The sequence below is a fragment of the Pinus tabuliformis genome, chromosome 7, assembly GCF_031772625.1.
Source record: "Pinus tabuliformis cultivar Carrire ecotype Pingquan chromosome 7, CPIR1, whole genome shotgun sequence".
NCBI lineage: Eukaryota > Viridiplantae > Streptophyta > Pinopsida > Pinales > Pinaceae > Pinus > Pinus tabuliformis.
The window spans coordinates 898,523,801-898,539,256 of NC_142293.1; the positions used below are offsets into that span (position 1 = coordinate 898,523,801).

The following is a 15,456-nucleotide window of genomic DNA, read 5'->3' on the forward strand; positions in this document are numbered from 1 at the left end:
AAGGCATCACTAACCACTCATACAAACCACTGTTTGTTTTAAATGTAGTCTTCCATTCATCTCCTTCTCTAATTATTATTTTATGATATCCACTCTTCAGATCTATTTTAGCAAAATACTTTGAACCACTCAAACAATCCATCAAATCATCCATACATGGTAAAGGAAATCTATACCTCATAGTGATATTCTTTATGGCTCTGGAATCAGTACACATATGCCATTCACCTCCTTTCTTTGGACTGAGTACTGTTGGTATAGCAAATGGACTAAGACTTTCTTTGATTAGTCCCTTATCCATCAGTTCTTGCACTTGTCTTCCAACTTCTGCATTCCCTTGAGGAGTTAATCTGTATGCTTATTTGTTTGGCAAACTTGCTCTTGGTATTCGGTCAATATGATGACTAATACTCCTAATTGGTGGCAATGCATTTTGCTACTCATCCACAATAATATCAGCAAAATCATTCAACAGAGTTTTGATTTCTTCAGGTAAATCATCTAAGTTTTTGGAAGAAAAAATTACCTTAGGTCTCCCTATGATAGAAAAATTCATTTCTTCACCTTTTCCAACCTCTTGCAATAACTCCTTTCCACTCATCAGCATAGCACTGTTTCTAGTTGTTCCTTGGTTAGCTTCATCGTTCAATTGTAGCAGTGTATGTTTATTTCCACCCTTATCCAGAGTATAAGTATTTCTTCTCCCATCATGAATAGCTTTCCTATCAAACTGCCAAGGTATTACCAGCAATACATGGCATACATCAATTGGCATTATATTACACAATATCACATCTTTATAAGTACCAATCTGTATCTCTACCTTGCATTGTTCTATCACAATAATCTAATGTCCTTTTTGCAACCATGACACTTTGTAAGGAGTAGGGTGTATTGTCTTCACTAATCCTAGCTTTTCCACCATTTCTGTAGAAACAAGCTTATCAGTGCTTCCATTGTTAATTATCACTTGACAACATTTTCCTTTGGATTTGCATGTAGTTCTGAATAAACTCTTTCTCTGAGTTGGTTCTCCAGTCTCTTTCTCTGCCTTAAGCAATACCCTTTTCAACAACAAGGATTCTCCTACTTTAGGGGATTCTTCCTTGTCTGCAATTTGAGGCTTTTCTTCCTTTGCCTCAGCCACATTCGCATTCGTCTCACTTGTTTCTTTATTATGAGGACAGTCCCATGATCCATGTACCCATTCTCGACATGTATAACATCGAATATCTCTTCCTCGGCCTCTTCCTCTGGGTGAAAATCTTGATCTATTAAAGTATCCTCTCTGTGGTGGTCTACTACTTGAACTTCCTGCTTCACTCTGATGTTGCTGGAACCTTAGTTTGGTAGTTCCTCTACCTCTTACTGAACATTTCCCTCTATTGCTCTGATTTTGTTTCCTCAACATCTTCTCTTCTGCCTTCAAACCTACTTGATAGGCATCTTCAATTTTCTTTGGACTCAGCAAGCTAATCTCATCCTGTATGTCATATCTCAAGCCATTGATGTATCTGGCTACCTTCTCCATGTCATCCTCTACATGTCCTACTCTAATACTCAGCCTATAAAACTCTTCTATAAATACTTTGACAGACATTCCTTTTTGCCTTAAATTATGTAACTGCTTGAAAATATTTAACTGATAATATTTTGGCATAAATTTAGCTTTCATTTTACTCACCATTTTATCCCATTTCTTGATCTTGGACTTTCCTTTTCTTGTTCTGGATGTTTGTAGTTCATCCCACCAAATAGCTACATGACCCTTTAATTTGATAACTGCAAATTTCACCTTATTTTTATCATCAACCTCCTCATAGTCAAAATATTTGTCCAATGAACTAATCCAATCCATCAGCTCTTCTGCATTGAGACTCCCTTCATACATAGGAATTTCCACCTTTGGTTTTCCATCTACTTTAGCCAACATCTTGATAACTTTGGTAGTTTCATTTTCCTCCTCTTCTTCTTCCTCAGAAGATTCTCCTGCAGCACTGGCAACTCCCTCATCAGGTGCTATCTTATGAGTAGTCTCCATTATGTCCATCCTTGTATGTAAACTCCGGATCTCCTCTAACAGAACTACATTTGCTTTAGGTCTTCCTGGACCTATGCCAGCTCCTCTCCTCGGTGGCATGTTTAGTGTAGCCTAACTCAATCTCTCGGATTTAATACCAAAATGACATAGGAGGTTTATGAAATGAGGTGGTAGTCTGAAAATAGACTAATGATTAAGTTTATAACCAATTAACTATGTTTAATCGGATTCTAGAAGTGACATTTTTCCCTTGAGGGTCCCACTTTTCTCACTAAACACCATCGGACCCACTTTAACTTTACCTTTTAACAAGTGCTTCACTCTGCACCGTTGATCTTGTCTCTCCAGATCTAACGGTTATCGCTTTCCCTGATCGCCAACTGGCCCTTCGATTTTCCACCATCGATCTACTCTGTCCAATCCAACGGTTGTCATGCGATGTCGCGCGGACTCTAGCATGGTCATTACCACTTCCGAGGTACGCGAGAAAACTTGATTTCTCTCTCCTCCGTCTTCTATGTGTCGAGCATTGAGGCCAATCGCACAGACTTGGAATATTACCAGTTACCACCTTTTGAGCACGCGATATACCGCTTCCTGCTCATCAAATACAACCCACAATCTTTAAATCAAATATTTAATAAAGTGCTTAAGGAAGGTTTAGCCCTTAATCCCAATATTAACATTTAATGCTAAATGACCATGATTAACGATAAAATGCATAAATGCCGAGATTTGTAATTAAAACATTAAAACATAGTGAATACTCGTTTAGGGTCCAGAACATCGATACACAGACACAAATGAACTTCTACACCAAATTAACACACAACTGCACACTTAATCAATTCATTTAATAAAATAGGAATTACAGGGTCTTGGCCCTCTCAGCTCAATTACAACAATTTTACTTGACCTCTGTCACAACCTCAAACCCTATCTATCACTCAAACTCTCTCTTACTCACTCGAATCCCTATCATCTCAGCTAATCCTTCTCCATTACATTCTTTTCTCTTTTATGAGTCAAATCCTATTCTAATGCATTAAAAACTCGATCTCTATTTTAATCAATCTAACAATTAAATCACTATTCTTAAGCTTTGTTACACACTTATGCTAACAACTTATCACTTAGTCTAAAAATAATACACCGTTTGAATTATTACAATAATGAAGTAAAGATCATTTAGAGATCCAACCCTCTCTACTAAAACTGACTTTTGACCACTCAGGTCAATGAAATTCAACTCATTTAGCCACAACATGTGAACAAACAATCACATTGCTGGCTAAGTCCGGATTCTCTTGCATCACAAGACCTCCCCAATGAGGTAGTTATGATAAGGATGGCAGTGGTCCTTATCATGACCCTATCCCTTACACTTCAAGCACCAAACTTCTGTGTGCACCTCGTGTTGGACTTCCTTTCCCTTCTTCAGGCTCTGCAATTCCATGTGCAAGATTGTCAGCTACGATTGAATCTTTTGTACCCCTATATTCATATCCTTCACTGGTAAAGCTTATAATCTCGTGGTGATTTCCACTGCCTCTAGTTGTGTTCCTATTTTATGTTGTGACAATGGTAATCTCAGATGTGGTAGGAGAAAAGAAATATACCATTCTCTAAGTTAAGTATCTGTAATAGTCATATTATCTTGGTGAATCAAACATTTTAAGATTTGATCAAAGTCCCATGCGGACTCATTTACCCGTTGTTGAATCTCCTTTAGCTCTATTACCAACTAAGCCTGAGATTTGGGCTTCTTGAATTCATTATTAAGAGCTTTCTAGGTCTCTATCATAGTCACATTGGGCCTATGTATGCAGAAATTTTTGTACCAACTCAGCGCTATGTGCTACAGCGCTGTGACTAACTGTGCTCTCTTCATATTCATAAATGATTTGTTGTGTTGTCCATACAACATCTGCGATAAACCAAAATTGGTCGGGGTCTTCAGTTCCCACACCCTTAAACAAAGGCATCTTCATCGTATTCGCCGTGTTAAATGATGGAGGTGGATGTAGGCGTGTGAGGTGGAGGTGGACGCAGAGGTGTAGGTCTGTGAGGCAGAGGTGGAGGTAGAGGTGGAGTATATGGATGAGGTATCCCTGTGATACCCTGACTTACGATCTGTAGCGCACTTCCTCATGTTCTCATAATATTACCTTCATCGTCGCTATCAGGAAAGCCTAACAATGGACTATATTCGGAGCCTAATTCTTCATTTCTTCTTAATTCTCTCCAACTTCGCATAGTCCCAAACATCAATTTAATGACATAACCTGTTTTTCACACAATAGCATCCTAATCCAGTTCTTTCGATATTTCAAGTACTTACCTCTTGGTCCTTTGAATAACCTGTGCTTTGATTCACTGTAGCTGGTGGACAAATCGATCGCAAACACAATCATGAATCCTCCTAGAATACAGTCAATCCAATGGTCGACAACCCACAAAATGTTATTTTCTAAAGCCTCTAATCGATTTACCAGTTTAGGGGTCCACACAATAGGGTTGCCGAGCTTCCACATACCCTGACCATTCGCCAATCTAGACAACGACTCGTGCAATTCACAAGGGAAAGAGCATAACAATATTTCGATTTCATTTGTGAACCGGTATCTATTCACACTACAACAAAACCAGCGATTTGCGCCAGATTTAGTGCCAGATTTTAGTGCATTTTTTTTGTAATTGTGATGAGCAACCTGGCGCTAAATCTGGCTCTATTGTACAATTTTTAAAGCGTCCTTTTTTGCACCTGATTTTGCATCCTTTTTCACGCTAGATTTTGCATCATTTTTTACACCAAACTATGCATCATTTTTTGCGTCAAATTTTGAACCAAGATTTGTATCTTATTTTATGACAGGTTTTGCTTCTAGTTTTGTGTCATTTTTTGCATCTATTTTTCATTCTCTTTTGCTTCCTATTTTGTGTCATTCTTTGCTTCCATTTTTGCACCATCATTTGCATCAAGTTTACACTATATTTTGAATCCAATTTAACGTCTTTTTATGCATCCATTTTGTGTCAGTTTTTGCATCTAGTCTTACGCCAGGTTTTGTATCTAGTCTTACACTAGTTTTTGCTTCTATTTTTGCACCAGCTTTGGTGCCTATGTTTGCACCATGTGTTGAATTTGATTTAGCACCAAATTTTGCATCCATTTTTGTGCCCATTTTTGCATCTTTTTTTGGACCATTTTTTACATCCACATTTACGTTTGATTTGTCTCTATTTTTCCCATCTCATTTTGCACCATATTTTGCGTCATTTGTTTCATCCAATTTTGCATCATTTTTAACACCATCTCTTGCATCTAATGTTACATCATTTTGAGCATCCAAATTTGCATTTATATTTGCATCTTATGTTGAGTCATGTGTTGTGTCCACCTTTGCATCTTATTTTGTGTCTAATGGTACATTCAATTTAGAGCCATTTTTTACGTCTACTTTTGTATTTGTTTTTGCACCAAGTTTTGCATCCAATTTTAAGCTATTTTATGCCCCTTTTTGCACCATTTTTTGTGTCTACTTGTGTCCAATGTTGCACCATTATTTACACCGACTTTTTCATCCAATTTTGTATTTTTTTGGTGTCTAGTTTTACATCGTTTTCACCATCCAAATTTGCATCTTTTTTTGCCTCATTTTGTGTCCACATTTGCATATAATTTTGTGTCTGAGTTCGAGCCTAAATTTGCATGTGATTAGGAATCATTTTTTACATCCAATATGGCATCCTTGGTTTCACCTTTTTTCAGCCCCATTTTGCATCTTGTTTTATGTCTTTCTTGCATCTTTTTTTTTTTCCTTTTTTGCACCCAAGTTTGCATCCCAAATTTACACCATTATTTGCATCATCATTTGGCATATTAATTTGTAACGTTTTTTGCTTCTTTTTAACGCTCAACTTTGCATCTTATTTTACATCTAGTTGTTGTCTTTTTTGCATCTAATTTGGTGCCCATTTATGTGTCCTTGTTATTGCCCAATTTGATATCCTTTTGTATGCCATGTTTTGTTCCCTTCTTTGTGTCAACTATTGCACAATTTTTCACTTCTAATTTAAAACATTTTGTATGTCAATTGTTTGGATTTTGTATTAATTCCTAGTTTAACATCCAATTTTACTTTCAATTTTGCATCCATGGTTACATCCGCATTTGACTTCTTATATAGAGTATATTTTTCTTTACATATATGACCCCCTTTATAGATTCATAGTGAAATATATGATAGTTTCTAAATATCATTAAAGCAAATATCACAATTCAAAATCATTTGTAAAGATATTTAAGAGAAATTGACAACATCCATCCAAAAATATAACAATGTGTCATTAACAATTTTTGAAACATGTATAAAATAGCAACATAATACTAATAAAATCAGTATTATTTTTAATCAAAACAAGTAAAATTCAAATATGATTAACAAATCAAAATATTTCATGAATATCGTTATTCTACGATAAATTAACAACATACATAAATCAAACTCATCGTATGATTACAAAATCAAAATGTCTCATTGATATAGGGTAAATTCACAACACCCATCTAAACATAACAATGTCATTCTACACAATAATTTCTTCATAAAAAACAATGCATGTGCATGCCTAGCTACCACCACCAAGATCATCCTCATGATCATCTTGACCATCCTCATTACTCTGATCCACATCATCACCAACACCGCAACTATCATCATCATCTCCTCCTTCACCACCATCATCCTCATCCTCATCCTCATCATCTCCTAATATATGTTGAACATAATTTGGATCATCGTCTTGGAAATCATTACCTATAGCATTCTGACAAAAAAAATCAATATTACATGTTAGTATTAATTACATAACACAACGCATGTTTTTGTTATACAATGTTAACCATAAAATGAGGTAAGATATACTAGCATTTGCACCAGATGTTGCAAAGGAAATGCCGTAAGGCATAAATTGAAAAATACAAATACAACAAAAGAATACTTTGATAAAGAATAAAAATATATTGAATGCTCAAATCAATGCCCCATTAATTGGAAGCATTTAGTAGACATATCTAATGCAGAGACAAGCAAAAATATATAATTCTTCAAATTCTAGATGGATGCAATCACTTAGTAATGCCATGTTGAGAACCTTCCTCTACTTGTAATATCCTCTATCAGGGGCAACCTTCACGCCTCTACCTTATATCAACACTGACGAAGTTAGCAATCCCATTGGCCCATCCTATTTATCTGTCAAGTTTGAAGCATAAGGCAAGTGACTGGACACTGGTATTATACAATAAGCTGAAACCTAAACTGAACTTCCCCCATGGGCATGACGGACAAGAGATGGGGCTTTTCTTAAATAGAAGAGATAGGGCAATCTTTACATCCCTACCTCATCAACACTAATGAAGTTAGCAATCCCATTGGCCTATCCTATTTACCTGTCAAGTTTGAAACATACGGCAAGAGACTGGACACTGGACAATCCTATCAGATATCCCTCTATCAAAGCAACATTCTAATGGCCCCTGCTACAATTATACAATATCTAGAGAGCATCATTAGAAACATCCTTTTGAGAGATAAAAATGAAAACAAGTGGCCTCTACTCCATTGGAAGTGGGTGGCATTTCTTAAATAAGGTACGAGGGACAGAATGCAAGATCTTTTTAGCAAGGTCCCCTATACGAAAATCTATCGATACTATTGATGGAAACACACTTTGGAATAAATCAATTAGAAGTATCTGGTGTGAGGCAAAAAATAGAAGAGATAATCAAGAAAATATGTATGCCTAAAGGTTGTATAATCTACAACGATGTGCTTCAAAATAAAATTTTATCTAAGGTAGACACAGAAGTTTCAATTCATACAAAATTAACTATCAAATTGTTTTGTTTAGACTCTTAGAGCTAACTTTAAGTTTTAACAGCAGAAGATCAGACAGACTAGTAGTTTAGGAACTCTGCACTCCTCACCATTTTTGTATACTTATGGAGAAATTATAGATTTGTCAGATGGATGAAGATGTTTCTGAAAGCATCATTTTGCAAACATGCAAATTCTCCTCTGCGTAAACAAATAAAAGTTGAAAAAAGAGAAGAAACCAAAAAAAGGGTAGAAGTATAGGCCAACCCAATGTGAAATTTCAATATAACCTTCTCTAAGCTTGTCTAATTTCTAAACAACACATTTAACTAGTCATTGATGTCATGTTTCCTCTTTGATGCTTTACATCAAATTAACTTCATCTAACCCCAGCAAGGTAGATGTGCCCACCACACCACTTCATGAGAATGTGTACACAGTTGTACGTCCCTTCATTATCTCAGATGATGCTTTTACTCTCCACCAAACTCCTCGCATGAGAAAAGCAATCTTTGCAAGGTCTCAGTTCAGCTTTGGGAAGCTTTTCAAAGGCACATTGTGTTGTTTCATGATGGTAAATGTTATTCATGAATGGCAATTTCTATCTGATTATGCTGAATCCAGGGCATCCTCTGTTATTCCTTGCTGCTTTATGGTTTTTCTGGTTTTGTTTATGGTGGTGTGAGGCTTTGTCGAGGTGTGGTGTGAGAGAGGGACCAGACCATCTTGGGCTACCCTCCTCTTGGGATCAGCTCCTACTCAGGTCTCTTTATCTTCTTCCTCTTGTCAAGTCCTTACTCCTCAGTTGGCTGGGGCACGCACTTCTGAGGTGGATTCTATCTGCAGCAGGGCCTCCTCAGGGCATACATAACCCCGAAAGCTCATCAATTGCCGTGTGAGTTGGAACTAGCATTTGAGGGTGGGAAAATGGCAATGGAAATTTGAGAGGTATCACTGCTTCATTGCTGAAAGGTCATCTATCAAGAGTAGATGTACCAGTCCCATTACAACTAGACAGCTGCAGGGAAGGGTACTCCTTTCCAAAAATGACACTAAAAACAAAATTCTGATGATCATGAACATGATGCAGTTGGAATTTAAAGCCATGGACAAGCATTTGACAAGGATAAAATCAGTCTTACTGCATGGCAAAGGCCCAACTCATCTAGACAGTCTAGGTGATCAAGCACCCATAGATGTGGAGGTTTCCACCTCCTAGTCTCCTCATGAAAATTTATGTTTTCTATCTTTACTATTATAGTAGGATTATGTGTTATATTTTGTGGCTGTTAAGCCAAGGCACTGTAGGCTTTTTTAGAACTCAGTATATTTTTTTAAGTGTATATTTTTGGACAGCAGACCTCCTGTATTGCCAATGATCCGGTTTCCCTAGTGGCAGACCAGAGCCATACAGAAGGTTGGATCATATGTGATCATCAACAGTTAATAAAAGGCCTTTAAATTACCTCCCCACCCCTCCCAAAAATAAAAAATAAAAATCATCTATAAAGTTTAGAAACTCAATTATTGAGAAGATTTTTCGGCATAAATCACATCATAAATCATTTGTCGATGCGTTCCAAACCAACAAGTGTGGTTCATCGTCAGGACAAGTTGAAGATCCAGACCATGGCAGATTATTTTCCAACTAGCAAAATTAAATCACAACTAGGTTATTATCCAGCTAAGATTAATCAGAAATCAATTTTTTAAAAGTATGTTCTTATCAAGCCCAAATTTAATCAAACTTCAAAAGTATGTTCTTATCAAGCCCAAATTTAATCAAACTTCAAAAGTATGTTCTTATCAAGCCCAAATTTAATCAAACTTCAATTATACCCTGAAGATGGGCTCTGCAGTGTGGTAAAAAATTGAGGAATAATCTACTCCAACACAGCTCTCCTCTTGAATAAAATAATGTCCAGCTACCTGAGCTTTAAAGTCATTCTAACCTTTTGTATGGAAGATTTATAGAATTCATTTCCATTTTAGTTATAGAAAACCCCAATAAAGATAGTGATTGATTTCATGTTTGTACATATGTAATGAACACTTAGCACAATAGTATAGCTCAGTTTGCCCAACCCTTTCTACAGAAGGCATAATACCCAGGGAGGTTACAGGATCTATTCCCAAGTAGTTCTGTCCAGTTACCAGCTGGTATTTCAAATAGAAGTCAATTACATTCCTCACCCAGAAAAAAAAATACAGGGAAAGGAGGGAAAAAGGGGGATTCCATCACTCTGACAATGTACCAACTTCCTCACTTGTAACAGTTAATATGTGGGCAAGTTAAGGGAACATCTTTCTCTGGGAAAATTAATATAAACAATTACTGATGCAGTTACCTCCTTATAATGGCATAAATAAAAAATTTGTTGAATGAATGTTTGTAAGGAATTATCTTTGTAAGGTTCCAATTTTGATGTACCGGTAGAATAAATTATAAACCTATCGATCAACCAAATGAGTCTTGCAAAAAGAAAGAGATAAAGAGAAACTATTCACAAAACTTACCTTTAGCATTTGATGGCCTCCACTATCACTGGTGCTGAAAAGTTGCAACATCGGTGTTTCTTTTTGCGAAGGAGAGTGAGTAATTTCACTGCCTTTCTCAAAATTTGATAAATCACCCTCCCAGTCCTGTAGTAGTCACAAAGAAACATCTTAATATAATGAGGCATTTTCCAAACAAAACCTTTTTAAAAATGGTGCATTGGATAAGGTAGCCTACGTCAGAACACTGTATAGGTCATAGAGGGAAGACCTGTAGCTGCTCTCGGATGGCAGGCACAACCTTATGCAAACTGTCAAAACAGCATGGCGCACTTCCCGACTTCACATCATTGTATGTCGAATCTATGCTTCGAATAAGACACAGTAGCTCTTTTGAAGATACCAAAACACTTAATACCTACAGATGAAAACAAAATATTACATTAGAATACAACAGACTTTAACAAATTATAAAACCGGTTTTCTGGAAAAGCAAAGAATAGAGGTAGCACTGCAAAGAACACGTTCAGAAAAAGATGTTATTGCCATTACATATCTCAGCTCTAATGATACAATGAAATACGCATGGAAATTCAACTGTGAATAACCACAGTCCACCCTTTTGAATCCCATTTGATATACTTGTCAGAAAATACATTAACAAACAAAATTATACATGTACTATGAACTCCAGTATAAACTGACATAAATCTCAGCCAAATACCAAACCTGTTGAAAATTAAAGTGATCATGAATATACAACGAAAATGCACGAATGTAAATTGGATTTCAAGTATTGTTTCTATCTGGATAAAAGAAACAAATTAGAAATAATAACCACCAACTGCTACCGTTATCAAAGAAGTGAACTTGTTAGAAGATCAAGCTAAAACAGTGAAATATTGAAATCCAGGAACATTTTCAATAAGACATTAAAAAACAATCATCAAACTTGGCAGGAAACGCAAGGTTTCAGGCAAGACCACTGCCCACCCAACCATGATCCACCTAAGTAACATTGAGTTGCACTCACTTCTTATGTGACTTGAGAATGGATTACGAATGCCGACTATTGGCATATCAACATTATCCAGACAGTTATAGGGAAAGATTTGAGAAACTTAGGACTTCAATTTTCTTTGAAAGCAACAGACTTACTACACACATTCAGGACATTTTTTGGTCAGAAAATCATTATGATTTACCAGCATGGATCCATCTTAAGCACGGATTCACATAAGTTGATATTCACATAAGTTATTGATATAGATCTTCAAGTCTTACTACACACATTCAGGACATTTTTTGGTCAGAAAAGCATTATGATTTACCAGCATGGATCCATCTTAAGCACGGATTCACATAAGTTGATATTCACACAAGTTATTAATATAGATCTTCAAGTAATTTATTTATATAAAGTGTTAACTTATTTTTTGAAAAGTATAAGGTTTAAACATCTTACTCGCATAATTTTTTTTTCTTCTAATTACTTTACATGAAATTATATTATAGGTCAAATGGATAACTAATTAAACATGTATAGCATATTCTTTTTTTATTTTTTATTATAGCCAACATTACTTTTCTATTTAGAGAATATTTTATTTTTATTTTAAGAGGGACACATGTCAACTCTAGAGTCCAAGTTGAGCACGGACATACTTACACATCACGTTCACACTGGGCTGTAAAATGAGCCTCCTAGCCCAATTATACTATAAAGACAGCAAACATGATCACTCCCAATTTGTGTTGAGAACCCTTGACAGTGCATAAGAATATACCAAAAAACATTTTCTTCAAAATTGCATAGTCAAACCAGGTTTGGGTTGGGATCACAAGTTTGTCCATATCCATTCAATATCTATGCCCATTATACAAAGTTAGCGAAGTACCTATCAGATGTAAAATGCAAAACTCAATCCTTCTTTGCAGAACTCGTCCAAAACATGAAGCATATAAATTGCTCGTTGAATTATCAAATAGAAGTAACTTCAGTGCAATGACATCAGGCTGAATTTACCCATTGTTTCTTGAGCAATAGACATGATAATTTATGGAAATGACCCTCCACAAAAGACTGTAAATAGATGGTGTGCTTAGCTATTTGATTGGAAATCTTGTCTACAACTATTTAAACTACAATGAATTTGTCAACATAAAATAATAAGTTGGATAGGTATTTTTCAGACACAAAGCATTTGAGATCCAAAAAATAGACGCTAATCTAAATGTCTCTAATTTAAACCACAGACAATTATTTGTTTGTTGAATTAACAACCAAATTAAGTTTCAATAACACGACGTAATTTTCACATACAAAGCATTTGAGTGCAAACTAAGAAAGATAGTTTAAACGCCTATAAAATAAACCAAGGACATTTTTTGTCTGTTAAACTAATAAACAATTATATCAAATTCAAGCCTACATTTGCATGCATGAAGACTGCTCATAACTTAATCTATCAGGAATGGATCATTTGTTGTTAATGTTGAATTTTTCTGTTAATATAGCACTGACAGCAAGGCAAATTCAATATTTAAAAGGCAGCAATCTACATTCGGATCTGCACAAGACTTTTTCTCCTTTCCTGCTATGTGATTATTCCCATGCAAGAGGAAGTTCCAACTAATTGATTTTCACACTTCCAAAAGTAAATTCCTCATGTCTGAATTTTCTAGATACAAAACCTAGGTATAATAATCCTAATTGTTGATCCTACCTTGAAATAAGTACCTTTAATCCACCATTGGATCTTGCTTTAAATAAACATGGGGTCTTGCTTGAAGTTTCAAAGTTTATTCATCTATTCCTTGCTATTATCAATAAGACATAATAGAATAAAGGAAAGAGCAATGCACCTTGTGAGTCATCTGAAGAACTGCCTTGGTATTGATGTGCACGAACTTGTGGGCAAATACAAGAAACTGAACAACAAGAGAGCTATAAAAAGGATAATTAGCCAGAACATAGTTTTGCCAATGATCATTATATCCATAAGAACTTTCTTTCGTGCTTCTTTTTACTAATGATCCCACAGAATCAGTACCAGTGTTTTGCTTTTGAAGCAAGCTACCTGAAAGTGGAGACAATCGTTGATCCCTATCCCTAAGCATCTTATTCTCTGCCTCCAAATAATGATCCTCTTCGAGAGCGAGCATCATTTCGCCTTCTTCACCAATATTCCAAGGCTGTAAATAATCCAACCATAGATCAATAATGTGTGTAGCCTTCTTTAGACAAGCACCTACTGGCCAATAACTGAAAGCTCGTAATATAAACCTGTACAAAGGCCTCTGTAACAGAAGGGACCATGTAGCAGGCACAACCAAACTACTCCGTGGCAAGGAAAATGACCTCAATCTCAAGGTATCCATTTTTGATGCAGCTCTCCATCCAGAATTCAACTCTTCTTGAGGACAACACAAAGTACTGCTTACATAATTGACCAGTATTTTCACAGCCTCTGTGATTTCTACACTGGGGAGACCATACCTATGATATCGATTATTAACAGGTAACAAAATACCAAAAGACTGGCAAACCCGTGAAGGTAAGGGCGAAAAATCGTCATTCACTAACCAAAACTGTACAAAGGTATGAACAACAAACTCGGCGCGAGAAAATATCGATGGATTCTCCTCGAAAAAATTATGTACAGACACACTGGGAGCACAAAAATCAGATATAGGAACAAATTTGTGTAGATACAAATTCAGAAGATGCAAATAAGGGCTAGAATTGAACTTCACAGGCCTTCCATTGTCATGGCTACCGTGCAAACTATGCAGAGAAGACGCCCATTTCTCGAAACGAGACCGGGAAGCCTTCTTAAACCCCAATTTCATTTCATCCGAATCCGAATGATGCATAATATCATTATCTTTGCATACATCGTAATAAGCAAACCAAAACATAAAATACTCAAATGCATTCAACTGCACCTGAATCCTCCTCCATGGCCGTCCTCCTTCAATCAGTCTTTAAATAAAGCAGGGCAGACTTCAGATAAGATATACAAACCCCTCTCCGACTGAAGCATGTGACGAATCCACGCCGGAAGGCACTCGGATGGAAACACATAGCGAACCACATTTTCCTCGTCTGTGGCAAAGATTGACGAAAACAAAGCTCCAGACGACGAGAGAAGATTTACGACCGCATTCGCGGAATGCTCAGAGGTCTGCGCGATCCATCCGCCAATGCCGGACGGCTGTAAGACCTCCTCGAAGCCGAAGATCTTGCAGAGCAGAACGGGGAAGCATGTTATGTAAAAATGCCTGGTCTGATCCCAGCTATGCCTATCGATGAAGGATTCCATGACCCGGCATGAATTCAAAATATCAGACGATGATGAGGAAGCATTCAATAACAGCGAACTTAATTCTTGGGCTTCGAAAGAGAAATCTGTCGAAGGTGAAGAAGAAATAGCCATTGCACCTCAATTTTACAGTCTCTCTACTGATCCGGTCGGAGGCTTAAATCCCGAGATAAACCCCTTGAATCTTCCTGAACCCTCATGCAGAACCACTAAACCCTACACTACATCGGATCGCAGCACTCACTGATCTAGTATTATAGGCATTCGAAGGTGGGGATACTCTTCTCTTTATTTCAAAATATTTGCACCGCCTTAAGTAGCTTTTCAACTTTTGCCATTTCCCTTGAAGGACGTTAGTGTGGGGTGGGGAAATTATGTTGTTTTTGAGGAGTTTTTTGGTTTGTGGGGACAGGGCCACTCTTTATGTGACCATCCGGGCAAGCGAGGCGGTAATCTTAAGTTCTTGCAGGGATATCTTATCTCTTATGGATTAATATGATTATTGATACTCTCTTATGAATTACTTACATTAGTGATAAGGATAGGGGATTAAAAATTTAAATATAATAATAAATTATATAAAAATAAATAAAAATTTGATGGGGTGTTGAGATGTGTGTTAGGTTACTGAGCGGATTTGTTATTCCGTTGTCACCCCAAACATTAAAGAGAGGGATAGTGTCGCCCACATTTAATGATAATGCACTGTTTT

General features: G+C 36.5%; 1 protein-coding gene across 1 annotated transcript; it reads right to left on the reverse strand.

The window, feature by feature from the left end:
* Positions 1-2,339: 2,339 nt before the first annotated feature.
* LOC149250514 (uncharacterized) lies at positions 2,340-14,295 on the reverse strand. Its single transcript, XM_089453680.1, has 7 exons — positions 13,285-14,295; positions 10,691-10,837; positions 10,441-10,566; positions 10,004-10,080; positions 4,578-4,666; positions 4,383-4,463; positions 2,340-2,638 (listed from the first exon to the last, which is right to left on the reverse strand). Exons 1-7 carry the CDS (start codon positions 14,293-14,295, stop codon positions 2,340-2,342), a joined length of 1,830 nt encoding a protein of 609 aa, XP_089309806.1.
* Between the last annotated feature and the right edge of the window lie 1,161 nt (positions 14,296-15,456).

Excerpts from the sequence above, each read along its gene's own strand:
- LOC149250514 (XM_089453680.1), bottom strand. The coding sequence starts at position 14,295 with ATGCATCATTCGGATTCGGATGAAATGAAATTGGGGTTTAAGAAGGCT. Across the intron at positions 10,838-13,284 it reads TTCTTCAGATGACTCACAAG|GTATTAAGTGTTTTGGTATC; the intron begins GTGCATTGCTCT and ends TTTCATCTGTAG. Across the intron at positions 10,567-10,690 it reads CCATCCGAGAGCAGCTACAG|GACTGGGAGGGTGATTTATC; the intron begins GTCTTCCCTCTA and ends TGACTACTACAG.